Source organism: Lutra lutra, chromosome 9, assembly GCF_902655055.1.
Source record: "Lutra lutra chromosome 9, mLutLut1.2, whole genome shotgun sequence".
Classification (NCBI taxonomy): domain Eukaryota; kingdom Metazoa; phylum Chordata; class Mammalia; order Carnivora; family Mustelidae; genus Lutra; species Lutra lutra.
Genome location: NC_062286.1, coordinates 60,240,669 through 60,266,493, shown reverse-complemented (window position 1 = coordinate 60,266,493; position 25,825 = coordinate 60,240,669). Strand labels below are relative to the sequence as shown.

The 25,825-nt window shown below is 34.0% G+C and overlaps 1 protein-coding gene across 10 annotated transcripts in view; it reads left to right on the top strand.

Moving 5' to 3' along the window:
- The window catches only part of EHBP1 (EH domain binding protein 1), a 356,920-nt gene that overhangs the window by 254,870 nt on the left and 76,225 nt on the right, over positions 1-25,825 (top strand). For all 10 annotated transcript variants that reach the window (XM_047743935.1, XM_047743932.1, XM_047743933.1 and 7 more), the window contains 3 exons: positions 585-633; positions 4,661-5,563; positions 13,994-14,137. In XM_047743935.1, the coding sequence (XP_047599891.1) occupies positions 585-633; positions 4,661-5,563; positions 13,994-14,137 (1,096 nt within the window). The remainder of the gene's footprint in view (positions 1-584; positions 634-4,660; positions 5,564-13,993; positions 14,138-25,825) is intronic.

Below are 25,825 nucleotides of genomic sequence, written 5' to 3'. Positions count from 1 at the left end.
ATTCCCTAGAAATATTTTGTAAATAATAGACAGGTTTTTTTTTTAAAAACATAATTTCTTAACATGTGTCCTAAAATAGTTGACTTTTTATGTTTATTACCCATACCTTTGTTTTTGAGGAAAGAAAAGTTCTCCCTTCTGAATGCCTAAAACCAGTCTTTCTCTCTAAAAAAAAATATTTTTTCCCTTTTAACTTCATACAAAGAACTGACTTCAAATTATTATGAAAATTGTGTGGCTGTTAAAATGAGATGAGACAAATAAGCCGTTAGCTCTTTGTACATTGACAACAAGGGATTACCTCATGGTAAATTTGGTTGTCAAGACTGGTCTCTGGTGCCCTGCCTTAACTTCTCTTTTAGATGGAAAGCTTCAGGCAATGAAACATGTAATCACTGTTTTCATTTATTAATTTATTTATTTCCTTAATTTTCCACACTATTAGCTTTGTTGATTGAATTGCTATGAAATTGCTAGTTACTCTTTGGTATTATAGAATGTCAAATTTTTAGGTTCAGTTTGTTTTAAAAACAGCTGTTTTTATCAAATACTGTATGTACCTACTGTGCCATTTTCTCCCTCAGTGACTACAAGTCTCTGAATCCTCAAGATATTAAAGAGAACAACAAAAAGGTAAGAATTGCCAAGGAAAAAAATACATAATTTCAAATTCAACTCCTCTGTGGCTTTTGTTAATTTGGGGAAACTGAGGTGGTTTTCTGAAGTCATAACTGCAGCTCACAGAAGGTTGTCTGCTTCCTGCAGTTCAAATAGGATGCATTGTTTACTCTAAGTTGTCATAACCTTTAAAGATCACAAGTGCCAGACTGGCATCAGATTTTAATATGTGTATGGACTTCATTAACTGTTAAATATTTATTAAAGCATATTGCTTTTAGTCAAGATTTAGCTTTTAAAAAGTGCACCCAAAGCTGTTACACCATAAATGATTATGAGTTTAGAAAAATCTGTTGGGAAGGGATGAGCGCAGGAGCATAATGGGTATGCAAGAAAGAATGCATATATTCCTAGAAGCAAAAAGATATGAACATTGGGTTCTTTTTTACTTTTTCTTTTTTTTTTTTTCACTTTCTGATAGACTGTACAGTTTTTCCACAAAATTAATTAGCATACTGAGGTCAGAGCTTCCCAGTTGGGAATATTGATCCTTTCAGCCTTCTGGGTAGCTGCGTGGAGCTGAGTTGCCAGAAGCCCTTGGGCCAGCTGACTGTGGCCACAGGCTAACTTGCTATTTACCCCAGTGCACAGTACAGTATTATAGTCATGTATGTGCACTGTGACATGAGAAAGGAGAGAAGCACTAACTCAGCATATAGCAGATACTCAATGTGTTTTATGTTGCATTGAATTCTTCAACTGAAAAGTTCATGAAATATGTTGTTTTAGAATAGGAGTTCTTAATCTGGGAGATATGGATAGAATCCAGGTGGTTCTTGAACCTGACTAGGGGGGAAAATGGGTTTTATTTTCTTAGTTCTTTAAATGAAATTTAGTATTTCTTCAATTATGAATTTAGGCAACTTACCACTATAAAGTTAGCCATTCCTGAGACTTTATCACCTTGAGAATTTTAGATATTTTGATATCACATTGCAGTTGTAATATCTTCACCTATCTTTTAAGCTAATCACTTCTTCAGAATTACAGTTGTTAATACAGTCATAAAAAGCACATGTCTTGCTGTTTCTCAAATTCAATTTTACTAATATTTTTCATAGTTTTATTTTTCATATAATTGGTTTCTTCTGTAATCCTGTGTGTTTTAAAAACATAAAGGATTGTTCTGAGAAGGGGTTCATTACCAAAAGGATTCAGGGAACAAAGTGTTCAATAACCTCTAGTCTGGACTAATGTTTTCATTCTACTTTAAATTAGATAATTGAAACCACCAGTGTTTAAAAAATCTATAAAGGGAATCTTGATAGAAGTTCAGTTAGCAGATGAGAATTTAAGTCAACAAATTTTTTACTTTTATTGCTCTCTGAACCCAAAAATTTGCATTGTCATTAGAAAACCCTTTTTCTTTACAAATGCATGATGCTGGCCTAGAGAAATACATTTTAAAACTGTCAGTTTTTTTACTGAAATATATCATCAAAAAAGGTAATCTTAAAATATCAGGATATTTTCCTTTATAGAAATCACATCTATGGTGGGCATGCTACAGAGTAAGTCATTCTCATGAATTATTTTTTGTATAATTTTGGAGAGCTTATATCTGTCAAAGTGAAATGCCTGTTTTTTCATCAATTAAATTATATCTTCAGATATGAGAGTTATATGCCTGCATTGCATTTGAATAAAATACTAAGCTAATTTAAATGCAGACAAAAGTGTTATAAAATAAACCATTATTATTTTTATAAAGTGAAGCTTTTTAAATAACTGTTTGAAATGTTGAAAAGGAAACATTGTTGATTGTACTCAGCTGTGTATTTTTAAGAGTAAGGAGATTTGCCTTATAGCTTAGGTCATACTTCTTTACATTATTTTTTCAGTAATAATGATAAGCATGTCTTGGGTTTATGTATTGCTATGTAGAGAAGAATATCCTATTAAATTTTTTCTCAGATCTTCCAAGGCAGATACTTATGGCTTTTTAAAAGGGTTTTAATTTAGATGATCCTATTCATTGAACAGTTGAATAAATAATTGTTATACAATCTTTCCTTTTCATCACTTCGCAACTTCCTACCTGATATCTACGTTGAGTATCAGTTGCTACCTGCAGGTTTATTTCCGGCTTCATACAGTTCTTCCCGATAACCCCGTCTGCCCTTAATTGGACTTAAGGCAGTGAGAGAAACAATGCCTGTGTCTTAAGTTCCATGCAGATGCATAACATAACTGGCAGAAACTCATCCTTACCAATTAAATAACATCTAGGAATGAATAAGACAATTTTCTTTGAAAGACCTCTTCTTTTTCTCCACACCCAAACAGCTAAAAAGACAGGTGATTTATCACAGGAAAAGAGGTTAACCTATGGGAAAATTCCTTCATAAAATCTTGACCTCGCTTACAAGAAAGCTGGTTTGTTTTTAAATGTTTTTTTTTTTAGTGCAGTTAGTGTGCATAAATGAATTGCTGCATGAAGCAAAACATTAGCAGGAGATTCCCCACAAGGAAGCTAATCATTTTCCCAGGTCTGTAAAAAGTGCCAAATAAAAAAGGTATTTACCTGTGACATACGATCTTAACCAGCATGTCAGTTTTTTAGATAATTGGGAAATGTTTAAAATACTGCCTGTGGTGCTTTTCATGATGGTCTGCAATTGATGTCTGTCAATCAAGTTGTCAAGACACATGAGGAGGAAAATGACTTTAATTTTCCTAAAACATGTAAAATAACAAACAGGCCTAAACATGCACACCAACTGAGCCATTCTCTTGAGTAAATATTTTGAGGTACCTATATTATGAAACATAGTGCTGTGAAAATTGAAGAGGTTTTAATATTGCAATTTATTTTTCATTTTCTTTCTTCTTCCACAACATTTATTAAACTACAGGAAGAATATGAGACAAGGATTAAATTCAAAGGTAAAAATGCACTTTAACATGTAAGTGCAAAAGAGTAATTCTTTCTAAATTGTTACATAGTTCCCTAACCTTTCTTTTAAGAAAAACTTTGAATTATGATCCTATATCTAGGTTGTTACAAAGACAGACATTTTATATTCCAAAGTGAGAATACAACTAGAGGGTCAATATCTTTTCAGAGGGTATAACTGAAACTTTAACCGTATTTTTAATGCTTCCTAGCAACACAGTGCTGTTTTAAAGGGTTAGTTCAGGATAGTAATAATTAATTGTAAATTGAGAAACAGCTTTGATTCTTCAAAACTAGAAAAACCTGATGTGCCACAGTCATTTAAAGGCTAACAAAAATAATACAATGCAGCCTCACATTCTCAACTAAGTTGTACTACTCAAAACATTTCATTGTTTCCAAAATGGATGAAGTAAAAATGCAGTCACTCTTATCATTATGAAAATCAGTCTTAATTGGGCATTTAGAAAATGTGTCTACATTTCTAGGCTTAAATAATTTGTATTTTATACCAGGTAATCTAGGATTAGTTCTTTGGGGATATGTAGCTATCCTTTTTCTTCACAAATCACTGCAGTTATATGAACATGTTAAAGAGACGTTGATAGGAATGATAAAACTCCAGATTATTATTTCTTTATACCTTAGTTCCTTATAAAAATTGATTCTAAGTTTTTTTGTTTTAATTCTAAATTTTGCTTATTTTCTTTATTGGAAAAGAGCATTTCAATTGTTATCAGTTAAGAAACTTTTTTTCTTGTACCTACCCTACTTTTACAAATTTCTGACATGGAATTTTGTTCTGTTTCTGTATCAGTTATATCAGTAATGGAGTATGCCCTCCAACAACAACAACAAAATCCATTAAAATTTTGCTTTCTTTTAAATGAGAACTAAACTTTATTTTTTAACTTTTTTATTGAAGTATAATTAACACATAACATTATATTAGGTCTAGGTGTGCAGCATAATGATTCAGTAACATTCACCACAATATGTCTAACTAATATCTATTCTTCTGCTGTTTTTAAAGTGCATGGATTATTTGAACTATTCAATATATCTTTGTTTTTCCTTTCTTTGAAGGCATATGATGGATTTGCCAGCATAGGAATTTCCCGGTTGTTGGAACCTTCTGATATGGTTTTATTAGCAATTCCTGACAAACTGACTGTTATGACTTACCTCTATCAAATCAGGGCACATTTCAGTGGCCAAGAACTGAATGTTGTCCAGATAGAGGAGAACAGCAGTAAAAGCACATATAAAGTTGGAAACTATGAAACAGATACAAACAGTTCTGTTGATCAGGAAAAATTTTATGCTGAGCTTAGTGATCTGAAACGGGAGCCTGAACTGCAGCAACCTACCAGCGGAGCAGTCGACTTCTTATCACAAGACGACTCTGTATTTGTAAATGATAGTGGGGTTGGAGAGTCAGAAAGTGAACATCAGACTCCTGATGATCATCTTAGTCCAAGCACAGCCTCCCCTTACTGTCGCAGGACTAAAAGTGACACAGAACCCCAAAAGTCCCAGCAGAGCTCTGGAAGGACTTCAGGATCCGATGACCCTGGAATATGTTACAGTATAGATGCGACCCACGCACAAGTTCTGTTAGGCAAGAAGAGATCACTGAAAGCTGAGACTTTAGAATTAAGTGACTTATATGTCAGTGATAAGAAGAAGGATGTGTCTCCACCCTTTATTTGTGAGGAGAGAGAGGAACAAAAGCTTCAGACTCTAGACATCAGTAATAACTTGGAGAGAGAAAAATTAGAGAATTCTAGACCCTTAGAGTACAGATCAGATCCTGAATCACCGATCAAAAAACCAAGTTTATCTCCTACTTCCAAACTTGGATACTCATACAATAGAGATGCAGACCTTACAAAGAAAAAGCGTACTTCCCTGAGGCAGACAGAGTCTGATCCAGATACTGATAGAACGACTTTAAATCATGCAGATCATTCCACAAAAACAGTCCAGGTAAGTGAGTTAGAATGATGAATACTATATTTAGTAAATAGTTATTCTGAATATTTTTGGGTTTTTTGTGTTCATAGAGCACTTTCAAATGCTACAAATGATTAAAGGTGAAGTATAATTAACCACTATAGAAAAATCTACACTATACCTGCACTTCATTTAAAGCTTATGATATACTATTTTAAGCCTACAAATAAATACAAATTTAAAGATTAAAGAGTAGTGTCAGCTTTTCAAATCAAAATTTTATTTACCTATAAAAACAGAACATTTCACTGTGAGAATAAGTCAAAGATATTTCACTATTCCATTTACTAGGAATATCATTCTGAAAATGTGTAATGCTAAATTAAATATTTCCCATTTAAAGTATTTTCTTCAAACATTTTAATTGCATTGTAATTGGTGTTTTCAGTTCCATTGTTACTTGTGGTTAAAAATTCCAGTAACATCCAGATTCCTCCCCATGAGGGGAATATGAGACAAATTTGACCTTATAATATTTGCTATATTTAATTGAATCTCTGGCACCATCGATTATAAGACATACCATTATTTTATGTACCAAAAGAAAGAAAAACATTGCCAGTAAACTATGATAAATGGTTTTCTTATCACATACAATTTTTATTTTATACCTATTGAATGAATTCTTTTAGACTTATTCAAGCATGGATTTTTAAATCATGTAACACTCATGTAAACATAAAAAAGAAGTTTAAGCAAAGTAAATTGGTTAAGATATAACTGATTTAGAATTAGAATTTGAAATCCAACTCTTCTTTTTGATTTGGAATTTTTCTTGGTTTTCCACACAGTGTTGTGCTCTGTGCCATCAGAAGCATGATGTTACAGCAGTGGTTCTCAAAGTATGATCTGGAGACCTCTGAGGCTCTCCTAACCTCTTTCAGAGAGCCCCCAAAGTTGAAACTACTTTCATAATAATAATAGAACATTATTTACCTTTTTCACTTTCATTCTCTCACAGCTATACAGTGGTGTTTTCTGGAGGCCACACGATTTGTGATATCTCAAAAGATTGAATACAAAAGTAGATATGAGGGGAGCCTGGGTGGCTCAGTTGGTTGGGCATCTGCCTTTGGCTCAGGTCGTGATCCTGGGGTCCGGGGACCGAGCCCCACATCGAGCTTCCTGCTCAGCAGGGAGTCTACTTCTCCCTCTGACCCTGACCCTCCCCCACCCCCACCTTGTGCTCTGTTTCTCTCACTCTCTCTCAAATAAATAAATAAAATCTTTTAAAAAAAGTAGATATGAGAATCCAGCTGCCTGCTCTTAAGCCAGACACAAAAGAGATTTCCAAAAAATATAAAATAATGCCATTCTCACTTATTTTTGTTTTTTTTAAGTATTATTTTTTGTTAGAATGTTAACATCTAATGGGTTTATTATTCTTTTTTTTTTTAAGATTTTTATTTATTAGAGAGAGAGAGCAATTGGGGGGTGCATGGAGACAGAGGGAAAAGCAGACTCCCTGCTGAGGCCTGAGCCAGACACAGGGCTCAGTCCCAGGACCCCGAGATCATAACCTCAGTGGAAGGCAGAGGATTAACCAACTGAGCCACACAGGCACCTCATTATACTTATTTCTAAAGGAATGAATAAATAAATATTTCCAACACTTCTCAGTTTTAATTTCCAAAATGATAGGTATAAATAGATATAACCCACATAAACGAAAGCTTTTTGAGATCCTCAGTAATTTTTAAGCATATGTAGGGATTCTGAGACCAAAAAATTTGAGACCTCTGAATTACACCAGATTTCTCTACAGTTGTCTCTGGGGTTTTCTTTTCAGTAATACTCATTGATAATAGCACTTTCTTGACCTTATCAGAAGATCCCAAGATAAGATTTTCAGATAATAACCTGGAGTTATATTCCATTTTTAAATACTACTCAAGTGGTTGTTGACTGAAACATCAAGGGATTGCAGTGTTGTCACCTGAAATAACAAACACGAGCATAGGTAGGCATTGATGGCTATCTTGACTACCACCTGGCTGACAAAGATTATAAGATGCCAATCAATTTTAAGTTTTCAGAGGTGTTAAGAAAACATATACATCTTTGAATCAAAGAAATAGAGTAGTTAACAAAGCAAGCCACTGTTCTTCTAGTCAAAAATCTCAAGTCAAAGGTTCTAAGTACATAACTTTTAGTACAAAAGCTTTTTTTAAGTGATCAGATACAGCATACATAGCAAATAATTGAGAAATATCTAGCGGGGCACCTGGGTGGCTCAGTTGGTTAAGCATCTGCCTTCTGCTCATGTCATGATCCCAGGGTTCTGGGATCATTTCTGGGATCCATCCTGGGATGAAGCCTCCTGTCAGGCTCCCTGCTCAGCGGGGAGCCTGCTTCTCCCTCTCTCTCTGACCCTTCCCTCCAGCTTGTGCTCTCTCTCTGTCTCCCTCAAATGAATAAATAAAATCTTTAAAAAAGAAAGACAGAAAGAAAGAGAAAGGAAGAAAAGAAAGAAAGAGAGAAAGAAAGAAACATCTAGTGATTAACAACTGCAGAATTTGGTGAGCCTAATTTCTAAGTATTACCCAAGACAGATTTTTCTTATAACCCAGACTTGTAAGGTAAATGTATTTAGCTAAATCTAGAAATTGATTAATGTTTAAAAATTAAAAATACTCCAGACTGGGAATCAGTACATCTGGATTCTCATCTTGACTCTGCTAATAATTACCAGTGTGACATGTTAATTAGCCATTTAAATATATTAAATCTGATTTTCCATGTATGTTAAATGAAATAATCTCTAAGAGTCTTTTTAGTTCTAAAACTCTATCACATCTTAGGGGCACCTGGGTGGCTCAGTGGGTTAAGCCCCTGCCTTCAGCTCAGGTCGTGATCTCAGGGTCCTGGGATCAAGCCCCGCATCAGGCTCCCTGCTTGGCAGGAAGCCTGCTTCTCACTCTCCCACCACCCCCCAGCTTGTGTTCCCTCTCTCACTGTGTTTTTCACTGTCAAATAAGTAAATAAAATCTTAAAAAAAAAAAAAATAGAGGCAGTATCTATTTACAACTTCATATATGTTTGTTTATTGTCCCTTGATTTAATGGTCAGAATTTTGTTTAGGGTAAAGTTAAAAGTTTGTTATTTTTTGTTTTTTTGTCAGAAGTACTGCCTGATACAAAAAATTGTAATGTGACCGCAATATTTCATAGGTTTTTAAAATTGGACAATTTTAGCATCTAAATTTGAATAATAAAAAAAATCTGTTTTTCTTTTACACACTATGTTGCATCAGTGCAAAGATATGCATCTTTTTATATTTTAACTTCTCTGAAATCAAGATCCTATTTATAATAGATAGTATGTTAGAGTTTGACAGTGTTTGTTCTTTCTTATTCATAAAATAATAATGTCTAGTAACTAATGACATTAAATTAGAGGAAATTTGATGATTTAATATGGCTGTATAGTATTGAAAGTCATAATGTTGCTCATTTGAGTGGCTAATACATATGATGACCTTTATATATCTTACACATATCTCTCTGAAACTTTATAAACCATGAGGTAAGTGGTTAAATTCTATTTAATATATGGGAAGACTGGGCTTTACAGAGTTGCCTAAGGTGACTTAATAAGTGTTAAAGTTTGAATTCAAAACCAGTATTTTCTGACTCCAGAGTCTGTGCTCCTAAGCTATATATTCATACTGTCTCTTCATTTTTAACCATAATAGCACTAAAGATAATCAGCCCAGATGTAAAATAGTCAAATTTACTGAAGGGAAATTTAGCAATGTACATCAAGTCCCTTAAAAATGTTCATCTCATTAGATTCTACCTCCAGGAATTATTTCCCCTAGGATAATCAGAATTGTATACAAGAATTTATGTATAAAGATTTTTTTTTAATTTTTATTTATTTATTTATTTTTTTACGAGAGAGAGCGGGAGGTTGGGAGGAGGGTGGGAATGGCAGAGGGCGAGGGAGAGAATCTTAAGCAGGCTGCATGCCTATGCAAAGCCCAGTGTGGGGCTTGATCTCATGACCCTGAGATCATGACCTGAGCCTAAATCAAGAGTTAGACACTTAACTGACTTGAGCCACTCAGGCACCCCTATAACAAAGATGTTAAAACATCGTTAATGATAGTGAAAAATCATAAACAACATAAATACCTAATAATATAAGGCGAGTTAAAGTATGATGCATCTTTATGAATAGAATGCTGGGTAAAAGTTTAAAAAATCATGTTTAAAAATATTTTTAAAATACTTACATGAGAATATTCTCACAATAGAATGTTAAGTTTAAAAAACGTGATTCTCAGACCTGTACCCCTGGGGATAAAAATATATTATATGTTTATAAAAAATAAAATTAAAAAAAAAAACGTGATTCTACAGTGATTATTGCTGGGTCCCAAGATTGCTAATTATCTTTATTTTGTTTTTTATTTTCAAATAATTCTTTTTTATTGAGGTATAATTGACATATTGTATTAGTTTCAGGCATATAACAATTATTTGATGTTTGTATACATTGTGAAATGACCATCACAGTAAGCCTAGTTAACATCCATCACCATACATAGTTACAAAATTTTTTTTGTGACCAGAACATTTAAAATCTACTGCCTTAGCAACTTTCATATATGCAATGCAGTGCTACTAACTATAGTCACCGTGCCATACATGATATCTCCATAAGTTATTTATTTTATAACTGGAATTGCATACCTCTTGACTCCCTTCACCCATTTTGTCCACATCCTACTCCCAGCCTCTGGAAACTACCAATTGGTCTCTGTATCTGTGAGCTAGGTTTTTGGGTTTTGGGGGTTCTGCTTTTTTTTTTTTTTTCTTTTTTTAGATTTTGCATACAAGTAAAATCATATGGTAAATATATGGAAATAAGATAAAGATGAATACCAATTCATCTTTGTCTTATTTCACTTAGCATAACGCCTTCAAGATCCGCACATGTCACAAATCGCAAGATTTCATTTTTTTATGGCTGATTAATGTGCCACAGAGTGTAGGGGGAGTGTGTGTGTGCGTGTGTGTATCCACTTACACATCAGTAGGCACTTAGGTTGTTTCTGTACCTTGGCTATTGTAAATAATGCTGCAGTTGGGGCACCTGGGTGGCTCAGTGGGCTGGGTGTTGGACTCTTGGTTTTGGCTCAGGTCATGATCTCATGGGTTGTGGGATGGGCTCTGTACTCAGCAGGAAGTCTGCCTGGGGATTCCCTCCTTCTGCTCCTCCCCAACTTGAGCACCAGGAGTGTGCACAACGCACGGCCTCTCTCTCTCTCAAATAAAAAAATCTTAAAAAAATAGTAATAATAGAGGTACCTGGATGGCTCAGTTGGTTAAGTGACTGCTTTTGGCCCAGGTCATGATCCCAGGATCCTGGAATGGAGCTGTGCATCAGGCTCCTTGCTCAGCAGGGAGCCTGCTTCTCCCTCTTCCTCTATCATTCCCCCTGCTTGTGCTCTGTCTCTCTCAAATGAATAAATAAAATCTTTTAAAAAAATAATGCTGCAGTGAACATAGAGGTGCATACATTTTTTTGAGTTAGTTTTTTTGCATTCTTTGGATAAATACCCAAAAGTGGAATTTCTGGATCATGTGGTAGTTCTATTTTTAATTTTTTTAAGGAACTTCCATCCTATTTTCCACAGTGGCTGCATCAATTTACATTCCCACCAACAGTGCTCCACATCCTCACCAACATTTGTTATTCCTTGTCTTTTTGATAATAGCCATTCTAACAGGTACAAGGAAATAATTCCTTGTGGTTTTAATTTGCATTTCCTTGATAATTAGTGATGTTAAGCATGTTTTCGTGTACCTGTGGCCATTTGTATGTCTTTTTTGGGAAAGATGACTATTTAAATCTAATGCCTATTATTTAATTGGATTGCTATTGAATTATATGAGTTCTTTATATATTTTGGATATTAACCCCTTCCCAGATACATGATTTGCATATGCTTTCTCCCATTCACTAGACTAGCTTTTTGTTTTGTGGATATTTTCCCTCACTTTGCAGAAACTTTTTATTTTGATGTAGTCCCACTTGTTTATTTTTGCCTTTGTTGCCTTTGCTTTTGGTGTCAAATCCAAAAAAATCATCACCAAGACTGTTGTCAAGGAGCTTACCACCTGTGTTTTCTTCTAAGATTTTATGGTTTCAGATTTTTTTTGTTCAAGTGTTTAATCCATTTTGAGTTAATAGGCACCTGGTTTCATTCTTTTGCATGTGACTCTCTGGTTTTCCCAACACCATTTATTGAAGAGACTGTCCTTTCCCCATTGTATATTTTTAGCTCCTTTGTTGTAAATTAATTGACCATATATGCTTGGGTTTATTTCTGTGCTCTCTATTTTGTTCTCTTGATCTATGTGTCTGTTTTTATGCCAGTACCATACTGTTTTGATTACTGTAGCTTTGTGATATAGTTTGAAATCAGGGACCATGATGCCCCTGATTATTTTTCCTTTTCTTTTTACTTTTATGTATTTTCTAAAATTTTTGTAATAAATATGAATCGTATTTATAATCAGAAAAAAGTTTATTTCTGTGTGCTCTTAAGACCAAGGCAGTCTATCACTGTCTGTGTAGCTAACTGGAATCCCTAAAGGTCTGTAGACTCATGGAATTTAGAACCAGTAGGATTTTTTTTTTTTAAGATTTTATTTATTGATTTGAGAGAGAGAACATGAGCTGGGGAAAGGCAGGTGCAGAGGGAGAAGGAGAAGATGACTCCTTGCTGAGCAGGGAGCCCGATGCAGACACTTAACTAACTGAGCCACCAAGGCATCCCTAGAGCCAGTAGGATCTTAAAGATGATATACTCTAGTTACCAGTTTTAGAGCTAGTGGGATTTCAAACATGAGGCAATTGAAATATTTTTAAAAATATAATAATAGTTAACATTTTTCTAGTGCTCAGTACATTACACTATTTCACTTAATCTTTATACTTATGAGAGTTGGTCTATTTTATCCCCATTTTACAAATGAGGAAACTGAGATATAGAGAGATTGAGTAATGAGTCCACAATTAGGTGTTGTATCTAGTATTTGAACCAAGGTTTTTCTTACTCCAAGGTACTTAAGTGTCATGTAAGGGAATACAGTATAGCTTTTTAAGTGACCTGTTCAGTGTTACATTGCTTATTATTAGTGGAAGAAGGATTAATAGCCTGATGTCCTGACTGCAAATTCAGTGTTCCCTTTAATTAATCTGGTCTGTTTTAGAGAAAGTGTTGGTTTGTAACTAGAATGACCAATCCTATTCTATTGTGTCTTATACACATGACGAAAAGTCTATCATTATCACTTATACATTTCAGTTATATCTATTAAGTGAAGAATTCTTGTTTAATCCTCTTAAAACCTTGGTTGATGAAAATGTTCTGGAATTAGATAGTGTTGATGGTTCACAACCTAGTGAATGTAGTAAAAACCACTGAACTGCATACTTTAAAAAAATCTTCCCTTGCTTGAGACTGCAGGAGTTTAAAAAAAGTTATATTAAAACAAAAAATCTCAATGAGACCTAAAAATGATATAATAATTTTTTAAGTTTCACATTATGCCAAATAAAGTTATATGTTTACTGTTTATTACCTCTTCCTTCACCATGAATACTACTTAAAATTAAATCAAAACTATACAATGACAGGGAAGAAATCAAATATCAGAGTAATAGCAATAGCTATCTAAAGCCAGAAGTTGGCTATTTTTTGGAAGAAGAAAAGAATTTGAACTATAAACATTATGGATATTTATGCTTTGAATTAATGTTATCATTTGAGAACTGATTTCCACTGATGGTCATTACCTGTTGTTACCCAAAAATATATTGTAATATTACAAATTAATCCAAGAAAATACTCTTCCATTGCTGATATAGTTAATTGTTTTGTTGTAAGGTAGGTGAGCATTAGAGAAGACCAGTTTTTTTTTTAAACAAAATATGATAGTTTTGAATTTTCTATAAATGTTAATTGTCAAGGATTTAAAGGATTATTGCCACAAATGTTTAATATCTTTCAACAAATGAATTTGGAAGATACCTTATTATCAGTCCTATAAAATTTTTTAAGTGTCTTTCCCAGGTTATATTGTGATTAGCAAATATGAAGAATGTATATAATATACACATGGACATTATATTTTATGGGAATATATTCTAACACAAATGGAAATTAAATGTAATCCAGTGTCAGGCAGTAAAGATATACTTCCTATGTGTCAAGATGTTCTACAGTTTCTAGTCAACATTAATATTTTCTTTAAGTAATCTTATAAAACTACAGTCTTATTCCTGATCTCTTGTTATTTTGACAGATAACAAGACCATTGATTAATCTATAGATATAGGTTATATGGGGCTTTTTTAAGTTCCTAATTCTGTATTTTTGGTTTTAAGCATCGAATGTTATCAAGACAAGAAGAACTTAAAGAAAGAGCAAGAGTTCTGCTTGAGCAAGCAAGAAGAGATGCAGCTTTAAAAGCAGGGAATAAACAGAATACCAACGCAGCCATACCACTCTGCAACAGGCAGCTAAGTGATGTGAGGAACATTGGTTAAAAAGCCATAGATTGTTAATTGCAATCATGGGGGTGAGGGGAGTAATTTATTTATACTTTTGCTAAGTCTTTTTTTAAATTTTTAATTTCAATTAGTTAATATACAGTGTTATATTAGCTTAGGTGTGCAATATAGTGGTTCAACAATTCTATATATCACCTGGTGCTCGTCATGACAAGAACACTTCTGAATCCATCACCTAGTTTACCCATCTCCCTACCCGCCTAACCTCTGGGAACCATCAGTTTGTTCTTGCTAAATCATTTTTCCATAGACTTTTAATATGAGGCGATGGAGTGAGGGGGGGTCACTTGGTATATTTATTGATCTGATAAATTCATACTTGGAAGAACATGTTGTAATTATTTCTATACAGCAGTGTCAGCTATGAGGAAAAGTCAGATTTTAGAATATAATTTCTACATACACTTGAATAATCTATTTTTATTAATTCACATTTTGTAATTTAATTAAACTTTGTTTAAGATTATATTTTAGCTATGGAAGTTAATTTTTTTGGAAATATTAGAATATAATAATGATGCCTACCATTTATTGAATAGCTGCCATTTAATGCAGGCTTTATAATGGATGGGGGTTTTTTTGTTTGGCTTTTTTTTTAAGGTTTTATTTATTTATTTGACTGAGATCACAAGTAGGCAGAGAGGCAGGCAGAGACAGAAGGGGGAAGCAGGCTCCCTGCCGAGCAGAGAGTCCGATGTGGGGCTCGATCCCAGGTCCCCGAAATCATGACCTGAGCTGAAGGCAGAGGCTTAACCCACTGAGCCACCCAGGGGCCCCTATAATGTATGTTTTATATAATTTTTATTTTACTTAACTCCATGAAATATATGTTCAGCTACTTTCCAGATAAGAAAACTGAGACTGATAGGTAAGGTAATTTGTATAAAGTTGTAGAATTAGTAAATGATGAATCTAGGATTTGAACTTGAGCTTTCTGAGACTATAGAATTAGTGCTCTTCTCTATCTTACACTGCCATCCCTAAATTAAACCACATTTTTAGAGGTGCCTGGATGACTCAGTTAAGTGGCTGCCTTCACCTCAGGTCATGTTCCCATTGGGCTGCACATCGGGCGCCCTGCTCAGCTGGGAGCCTGCTTCTCCCTCTCCCTCTGTCTGCCATTCACCCTGCTTGTGCTCTCTCCCTGTCTTTCTCCCTGTCAAAATAAATAAATAAAAATTTTAAAAATAAAAAAAAAATTTTTAAACCCCACATTTTTATATATATTTTTGTGTAGTGCTTCACAAATAATAATGAATACATGATAATTGAAACCCGTAAATTTAAGGGAACAGATTCTTCATGAATCTGAAAATTATGACATTCTGCCTTACCATCAAACTCACATATACAAAACTGCATGCTCTTTTTTTTTTTTAAATTAAGATTTTATTTTTTCAGAGTAGTTTTAAGTTCACAGCAGAATTGAGGGGAAGGTACAGAGATTTCCCATATATACCCTGCACCTACACATGCATGGCCTCTCCTCTTAATGACATCGCACATCAGAGTGATACGTTTGTTAGACACTGACACATCATAATCACCCAAAGTCCATAGCTTACATTGTGGTTCCCTGTTGGTGTTTTATATCCTGTGAGTTTGGACAAATGTGTAATGAAATGTATCCATTATTATGGATTTTCTAAGAATTTTTTATTGCACCTTCCACCACTCCCAAGCCCTGCAACCTAATTTCACTGTCTCTATAATTTTGCCTTTTTCAGAATGCCATAGAGTTGGAATCATAGAGTTTATAGCCTTTTCTGATTGTCTTCCTTCACCTAGTAATAGGCATTTAAGGTTCTTCCATGTTTTTCACCGCTAGAAAGATCATTTCTTTTTGTGTTGAATAATATTCCCTCATCTGGATGTACCACAGCTTTTGTATTCACCTACTAAAGGACATCTTGTTTGCTTCCAGTTTTGGATGATTATGAATAAAGCTGCTATAATCATTCACGTGCAGGTGTTTGTGTGGACATAAGTTTTTAACTTCTTTGGGTAATTACCAGGGAGTGTGATTGCTAGGAGTATGTTTACTTTCATAAGAAATTGCCAAACTGTCTTCCGAAATCTCTGTCCCTTCTTGTATTCCCACTAGTAGTGTGTGAGAGTTCTTGTGGTGCTCCACATCTTCACTCACTGTTGAGTGTTGGCGGTGTTCCACATATTGGCCATTCTAATAGGTGTTTAGTGGTATCTAATTGTTTTAATTTTATTTCCCTGATGACAAATGATGTGAAGCATCTTTTCATATGCATAATTGTAATCTGTAAATCTTCCTTTGGTGAGGTGTCTATAAGGGTCATTGATCCATTTTTTAATCAGGTTGGTTGCTTTTTTATTGTTGAGTTTCAGTTTTTTGTGTTTTTCAGTTTTCAGTTTTGTGTATTTTGGATATAGTCTTTTATCAGATGTGTCTGTTGCAAATTGAGTGTTCCTACTGATTAACATAAAATATCTCATCATTTATTCTTTGATTTCCTTATATTCCTCATATAGATCTTATACATATTTTGTTAGATTTCATTAATGTGAATAGATTTTGTTCTTAATTTCAAATTCCACTTTTTCACTGCTGGTATATAGGAAAGCGGATGTCTTTTGAATATTAACCTCATATCCTACAGCCTTGCTATAATTGCTTTGTAGTTCCAGGAGATTCTTTTTTCCCAATTCTTTCAGATTTTCTATATAGGTGATCATGTCATCTGTGATCAGACACTTATTTCTTCCTTTCCATGCACATGTTTGAACATTCCTTTCAGGTACGAGCTTAATAACCTCTGACCTTGAGCTGTGTTTTTCACAAGACAAGTTTTTACACAATAATATGATATAAAAGCAGTTTAGTGGCCTGCAGTAATTATTTTATTTTTAATGAAAAGGAGTATAATAGAATCAAATAAAGATCTCAGAATTCATCACATATAGTAAGCATAGTATTTTTGTCTGAAACTTCCTTTAGTTATGTGGACATATGTGCTTCTTCAATCTTGATATAAAACATATTTTACAAACAAAAAAGACCGTATTTTTAAGCTGTAGTTCATGATAAAAATGAGAAACCCAAATCTAGTGGGCCATCTTTGAAGTTCCGTAACCTCTATGCCAACTCTTTCAATGCCTAGCCATATATTAGATCATCGATTTGTTGGTCATTTGCCAGGTATTTATTGAGTGTCTGAACTGAGTATATTCATGGTGACAGAAAAGGTTAAGCTTCTTCCATTTTGGAGTTTATATTATGATGGGAAGAGACAGATAATAATAAATAACTAGAATGTGAAAACTGTGTGGCCTAGTAGAGGATAATTTAAATAAGTGAGGGCTTGAGTGATTTGAGGCGGGGGCATTTGAACTAAGATTTGATGGGTGAAAAGGATCCAGTCAAGTGAAGAACCACAGAAGGAATTATCTCTTTAAAAAGAAAGTTATTTTGGGGATGCCTGGGTGGCTCAGTCAGTTAAGCATCAGTTTCCTGATTTCTTATTGGGTCATGATCTCAGAGTTCTGAGATCAAGTCCGTCATTGGGCTCAGTGCTGGATGTGGAGCCTGCTGAAGATTCTCTCTCTCCCTCTCTTAAAAAAATTTTTTTAAAGTTATTTTGTTGATGCTATATGTTATTTGTGATAAACTTTGTTTCATAATTATTTCAGGCTCTAAAAATTATGGAGAATGAATATAATAGCTCTATATTGTTCCAGTGTGTTGATTTTAACTTCAGAATACCCAAGATTTAAATGATTGGCCAAGTAGATTTTTAAAACCAGTTACTTTACCTATGTGTGAGTTTTACATATATAAATAATTATCATTGAATGTTTACTGAGCACTTGCTGTTTATCAAGCAGAATTCTAAGTGGTTTAACATGGATTTTCTCATTTAATCTCCACAATAATTGTATGAGTTAAGTGTTATCATCCCTATTTTACAGTTGAGAAAACTGACAAATTAATGAATTGCCCATGGTGACACAGTTAAAAGTAACAGAGCCAAGAATTGAACCTAGACATTTTGATTTCAGAGACTTTGTCTCTAAAGCATTGTGTTATATTTCCTTCTTCTTTATTTTTCTGACATCCTTGTGAAATAGAAATAGATAATATTGTTTTATCTTTTATATTAAAATTAAGAAAATGAGTTGGGAAAGAATGTTTAAATTTACCTAGGGTTGTAGACAGTGACACATGAGGCTTACTTAGAATTCAAGTATCCTGACTTTTTAAAAAGCTGGTGTTTAGTTTTTCATTTGGTTCAGACTTTTAACAAATATTTTATGGGTCATCCTTTTGTTTAAGGCACCAGTAATCTATACTCTGTATTTTTCAAGTAAAACTTTAAAATTTTTATTTAAATTATACTAGTGTGAATTCAACATTGAAATTATTAAAAACATCTCTCTTTTTAAAATTTTATTTTTATGTAGTCTCTACACCCAACATGAGATTCAAACTCACAACCCCGATATCAGGAGTTGCATGATCTACTTACTGAGACAGACAGGCACCCCAAGATATCTTTTTTTTTTTAAGATTTTATTTATTTATTTGGCAGAGGGAGAGAGCACAAGCAGGTGGAGTGGCAGGCAGAGGGAGAGGGAGAAGCAGGCTCTCCCCTGAGCAGGGAGCCCAATGTAGGGCTCGATTCCAGGACCCTGGGATCATGACCTGAGCCGAAGGCAACCGCTTAACCCACTGAGCCACCCAAGTGCCCCTCCCTCAAACATCTCTTATTCTGTGTTGTGACATCTTACCATATCTGTAAAATATATAACTTAGATTTTAAGAAACATGATGCTGGTGATGTTTTATTGATGACTCTTTTATACTGCTGGTCTCATATAACTTGCCACACTTTTCTGGAAAGAAATGTTCATTCCCCTTTACCCAGGAATTCTATTAACAAAGATCGGTACGCAGGTTTTCATCACAATGTTATTTGTAATAGCAAAAACTAAAAAATGGTAATTTTGCAAAATAGAGGAATGATCAAATAAATTATAACATAAATATACTTGTTATGTAGCCATTTAAACTTATCTATACATTAATGTTTTAAAAGAATATTGAAAGGACATAGGAGAATGCTCACAAGGTCCTTTTGTATAAAAAGAAGGCTGTAAAATATATATGGCATATAAACTCCATTTTGAAATGATAGAGACTTTAAATATGCATTGAAAAGGACAGAAGGGAAAATCATCAAAATAGTAGCAGTATTTATCTCTAGGGGGTAGTATAACAAATGGCTTTTATGGGATTTTTTTTCCTTTTATTCTTTCAGTTTTAAAAATATGACATACTAAGATAATTATTTTAAACTAGGGAAATTTTTGGTACCCTAAAGAAGTATTTTTAGCACATTATTTTCTTAGTGTACCCAAACCAACTTGACTTCAGTATTTCTAAGATAATGTGTATATATGTGTGTGTTAAGAAGAGAGACGTGGGGGGCGCCTGGGTGGCTCAGTGGGTTAAAGAAGAGAGACGTGGTAAGAGCTCTTCACTTCTACAGTTGATGATACTAACTTGTGCCTCTGTGTGGAATAAATGGCAGATTTAATAAATAGCAGTCCTGTTCACACTGAGAAGACAAGAATTTCTCAATGACTACTCTTTGTGATTGATGAGTAATAATCATGGTATCTCATAAAATATCTCATTGTTTCTTGAACTACCACCAATGTGACTTGGGTTGTCTTATATTCATTTATTGTTATAATAGTTGTTTTTCCCAGAAAGAGCAGCTCCATCCTGCATGGTTAGCTGGCTACATGCCACGCTGGTAACTCTGTTGCATTTGTTTCCCACTTACCCAAGGTTGTATCCTATTGCAAATGAAACCATGCTTTAAACAGTCCCCAAAATATTTTCTTTACCATTCCTCTTTCGGGTTATCTTTTGCTACATAAAAAATTCATCTTAATGGCATGAAACAGCCATTGGTTATGCTCACAGATTTGTGATTTAGGCATTAGAATAGGATACTGTGGGAATGGCTTATTTCTGTTCCACAGTGTCTGGGACTGGGTTTTGGCGAGGACCTCTGCTAGACCATCAGTTGGTCTAGCCTCTCCATATTTTCTCTCCACTTGGGCTAGTTGCAGCTTCCTCATAGCATGGTGGCTGAGTCTATGAGCAAATGTCCCAGGAGAATAAGGTAGACATGCATGGCATTCTGATCTATCTTTAAAAGTCATGGTGCGTCACTTTGCTACACTGGTGGCCTAAGCAAACACAAAGTTCTACCCAGTTTTAAGTACCAGAGACATAGACCCACACCACTGAATGAGAGGAGTGTCAAAGTTGTGGTGTAGCAAAAGTATGTGGTATAGGAGATAGTGTTGCAGCCTCTTCTCAGTTATAGTTTAAACTCCTGTTTGGTTGGTTGGGTCAGTCAATTAAGCATCTGACTCTTGATTTCAGCTCAGGTCATGATCTCAGGGTCATGAAATTGAGCCCAGTGTTGGGTTCCTCTCTCCCTTTCCCCCTCCAAAACCTGTCCCAATAAAATAAAATAAAAAATAAATTCTGTTTTAAAACTTTCTTGTGTGTTCTACTGTAGCTCATTTTTCAGATAAGCCAAGCCCTGTGTAGATGTGTTATGAAGAGAATCAAATTTCATGAAATTAGTAGTGTATTTTGTGACTGTTATTCTAGTTTTGACACTTGGTACTCTGTAAAGCTTGTAGCTTATATTAATGAAATGATGTAAAAAGGAGAATATAAAATGGCAGATCAGTCTGGTTGCACAGATACAGAAATTAGACCTTCCTGTTGCTTTTTAGATTTTCAGTTTAGTATGCAGTTTGATGCCAGGTCGATATATTTTCCAAGGACATGATAGTTTTCTTAATTTGATCATTTTCTTTATAATTTCTGATAGCTCTTGTACATACAGATTAGAATTATTTGGCAATACTGTCCATATTTTCAAAAACTAGTATAGCCAACTTGGGACACAAAAGAAAAAGGGAAAATGCTCAGTTTCATCTTTGGAGCAGTCAAATGTGAATTAAGTGATACTAAAACTGGAAAATGCTTACTTAATTTCTCTAAATCTGTTTTTCCATTTTTAAATGAAAGCAAAATTCTTTATTTTATTTTTTTTTCTTGTGTGACATTCAAATTAATAGGTGTCCACGGTGAAGGGGGTAAGGGAACCATGACTAATGCCTTTCCCACTTCAGTGTCAGCATCTCTTTCACTCTGAAGAGATCAAAAGACTTCTGGTAAATAAAAAGAAGGTCTAACTGAAAAAAAAAAAAAAAAAAGCTGGCATCTAATTTAGTGAACTCACTGCTACTGTTTTCATTTATTTATGTGTTTTAATTTGTGCCTTAATTTACAGTGCTCTTATTTTAAATTTTTTTGTAAATTATCTTGCCCATCATAATGTATATACCACTGTACTGAAAGTCAAGTTGCTAGAGGGGAGAGAGATACCCACTGCTACCCATTCCTTTTTGTGTTCTTAGTTTACCTGAGAATTTCTAAGTGTTAAAAGAAAAAAAAAAAGTGGTACCCAGGAGTGACCTTAAGTATTGAATAAATGAGACATTGACCTTAAATCTTTAAGAGTTCACTGAAGAGCTTACTATTCCATACTGAAGATTGATTCCACACTGATTTAGGACTTTGTCAGTAAATTCTATCTTTTCTCCTTCTGAACTCTGCTTCTTCTCTTCTCTTGTCTTTTCTTCTTTTTTTTTAAGAGAGAGAGCATGAGTGAGTGGGGGGAGGGAGAGAGAATCTTAAGCAGGCTCCATGCCCAGCACCAAGCCCAATGTGGGCCTTGATCTCATGACCCTGAGATCATGACCTGAGCTGAAATCGAGTTGGTTGCTTAACAGACTGAGACATCCAGGCACCCCTCAACTCGTTTCTGTAAAAGTAACCTAGGACCTTCTGATAAACACCAAGAAGAATGAGAAGAGCTATTTTAATAAAAGGTGTTGGAATACCTGATGCATATAGTGCGGGACAGTGTCCATGTACTGAGTATAGGTTACCTCCTTTTAAGACTTTTGTATCTAGTTCTGAGCTGAGAGAAAGTGAGAATTTACAGAGGATTCAGAGAAATAAAGGCCTGAAAGCAAATATCTACATAAATGGAAAGACAGGCTTATAAAATATTAAAGAAGAGAAAAATGGGAAGTAGTATAAATACTAATATGAGTATAGGAAAGCTCAAAATCTTTCTGGTTACTCCTGCTTACCAAGAGAATAAACTTCCCACCTTCCCAGAATGGCCTTATACAAAGGTCCATGCAAATCGTGTTCCCTCCCTTTCTATCCTCATGTCCCCGCCCCCCACTCCACAGTCTCTATCTACTAAGATGCCGGCAGAGAGAATGTTGCATAGTTTTCAATTCCTGCGTTAAGCATTGGCTGTTCTCTCCCTGAAATGCCCCTCTTTCCTTGTTAGTTTCCACTGAAATACGTCTTCTAGGAGTATCTGTATCATGACTCCTGCCAGTAAAGCTTATTCTTCTTTATCTTTTTCTAATATGCTGTACATATCTCTCTCATTGCATTTATCCCATACCATTATCTAATTATACATCTTTCTCCCACTCAGCTGTGAGCTATTCACAGTACAAAAACCTGATATTCCTATCACCAAGTTTTAAGTAAATGTTTATTCAATGAATAAATGAAGGAAATAAAGACAGGCTATTTTTTATATTTTCTCAGTGTCAACTAATAAAAATATGAGCTTAAACATGAAAAATCTGGGTTACTATAGGGAGTTTCTTGGTAATAAAGGTTTGTAAACAGGGAAGATGTCTCTCTCTAAGTCTTTAAAGCAGAATTGATTATCAGTGAGCAGAAAAGTGTCCATCCCTGTTTATTGAGTGAGTTACAGAGATGACATTGGCCACCTTGGAACTTAAAGTTCCCCATATCATCCATTTCTTCCCTTTTTGAATCCTACATTGTGATACCTTTCTTTGTTGTTATGACGTGTATGCACCAAATCCTTACACACATCTGTCCTTCCCATATGCTGGGACCTCTGATTAGAGTTCAGCTCCCAACTCCACCTTGAAGCACACCACTCTACCAAACATTCCCTCTTGTATAAATTAGTATAGCTTTAGGCTGGAAGGCTGGGAAGCAATTTCTAAGACACTGAAAACAACTCTTGGTAACATTATCTGGTGGATCCTTGTGTACAGACTCTACTTAAATTATACTCAGGAAAGATTCAAGCTGTGATTTATTTTAAATGGCAACTCACAAACACAAATATTATAAACCTTTTAATTTTTCTTAATTTTTGTCATGACCTGTATCGCATGTTTTAATGAAAACTTGCTAAGCTAGCACATATTGTATTTAAATCTCTTTCAGTAGTTTATATGATTCACTTGTGCGTCTGTTTCTTTAGGTGTTCATTTAACCTGTTTCAGGTGTTTTCCTGAAATTATTTTTCTATGGAAAACATTTTATTGCTCTGAATCGCTATGAATTATATTTTTTTGCTTCCTATTCCTATTGTTCTGTGAAGATTTTCTTATGTTACATTTGATTAATGCAGATTTTAGGTATGATATTTGTTTTGTTCATGGTTTTTCATATGCACTTAAAATAATTTTTTTCAAAGTACAACTTGAGTTTGGCAAGTTTGACAGTTCTAGCCATTATATAATCCAAAGGACCTTCCTTCATTAAAAAGTATATTTAAACACACTCTGAGAAAAATCTAATAGTTTTTTTTTTAAGAAAAAAAATTCCTTTTCTATTATTTTTTATTACTCTATTTCCCCAAACACTCTCTTCCCAAGAAATGCACAAATAGAATTTAACAATTTAGTCTATTTCAGTCTCTTTTGCTTGATACTTTGCATTTTCCTTGCTTTTTAAAAAATACATTTAGTAAATCCATTACTTTTAATAATGCTCGTATAATTATATAGATCACTGAAGGAGACGTTTGCAGTTATGTGCTAAAGGTTAGGGTCAGTATACTCCAGGAATCCTGCTGCTCAAAGTCTTTGAAATTGTTAGGATATTTGTGTAGCACTTTGAACATATCAGAAGAATGATGCCATATAAGTTTAATTATTACTTTTATTTTTAAGAAAGATTTTTAAGAAAGAATAAAATCTATTTTATAAGTAAAAAGTCTAAAAAGAATTGGGGTAATTCTTTAATTTATAAATATGTTTTGGTTTTAGTTTTTTGAGCTATAAATTATGTAGCAAAGAAAATGGTTTGCAGATACTTGTTGGTACCCAGAAGTTGTTGTTTTGTTTTGTTTTGTTTTTTTAAAGAAAAATCAGAAAAGAATGACATTTTTATAAAAACAGACTTAAAGTTTTTTCCTGAATTTTAATCTGCAAGGATAATGAGTGACTCATTACAATCAATTGGGGTAGGAGCCCATCCTCACGTAATAGGATCAAACTGCAAGATATTAGCAAATCCTAGAAGGTTGGCAGGAATATTTGAATCCTCTAAGGAAAACTACATGGGAAAGGAATTTCAGTTTGGTCAGTCTTTAGTTAACTGTAAGGACCAGTAATAAAAAAAAAAAAAAAAAAGAAAGAAAGAAATACAGTGACCTTTTTTATTTTTCCTGCTGGTCTTTCGTATTGAATCTAAAAGGCTTATTTGGTGAGACCCAAAAGAATACAAGCTGCTCTTCTGTGAGTTAAACCTTTAACAGGTATTTCGTTGCTGTGAAGAGGTAGGACATCAACCTTGTACTTTTGATGTTAATTGGAAAATATTGATTTTAATGGAACTAGTCTGTCATTCTGATAATTGTAGCAGATTTAGATAAGATCATGAGATCTTTTCCAGATAATAGAAGAAGCAGTTACCATCCAATTGGTAAAAAACACTAACCATCATTTTGGTAATCCCTGAAGATAGAAACTTTTCGCATAGTTTTTATGTTTATGTGTATCCTAAATATGTACCATTATAAAAATGTATATGATACAAGATTATATTCTGTGTTTATGAACACTGGCTATGTTACAATGAAATGGCTAGCCTCTAGGAATTAAGCTTGAAAATTAAGGTCAAGCTAAAACTTTTATTTTTCCAAATTACACATATTATCAATTCTATTACTAGGAAGAAGTAGTTAACTTTGGATTTGTAATTTTAAAAGAACATCAAATATTACAAAAAGAAATCTAACCCTTTAATTGTATATAGAGTGAAAACTTTTTCTTATTTAGAGATTTTTATTCTCTATATGAGCTGGAATGTCTATACCCAGGACACTAAGATGAAAATGTATTCCTTATTTCTTACTCCAGCATAGTTGACAGAAGATTTAATGTACATAATCCGTTTCAGACTAGTAAGACACTTTAAATGTAGCTAATCTTTTTTACAGTTGCATTTTATAGGAGAAGAATGCCAGTGTACTTCTGTGTTTGGTATAAATGCCTCTGTACAAGGCAGTGGTTTTTATTCATTATCATTTAAATAATAGTTTATCTATTATGTCTAAATTTAAGTTGATTTGAAGTCTGCTATCTTAACAATGGCTACTAGACTACTTAGAAAACATATTGTTAGCTTGCTAGCATATCTTCAAAGTCACACAAACCACCATCATTGTTAGGAGAGAAAAGAAAAAACTCAAGCATCTTTTCTATTATGTGGCCAAAAAC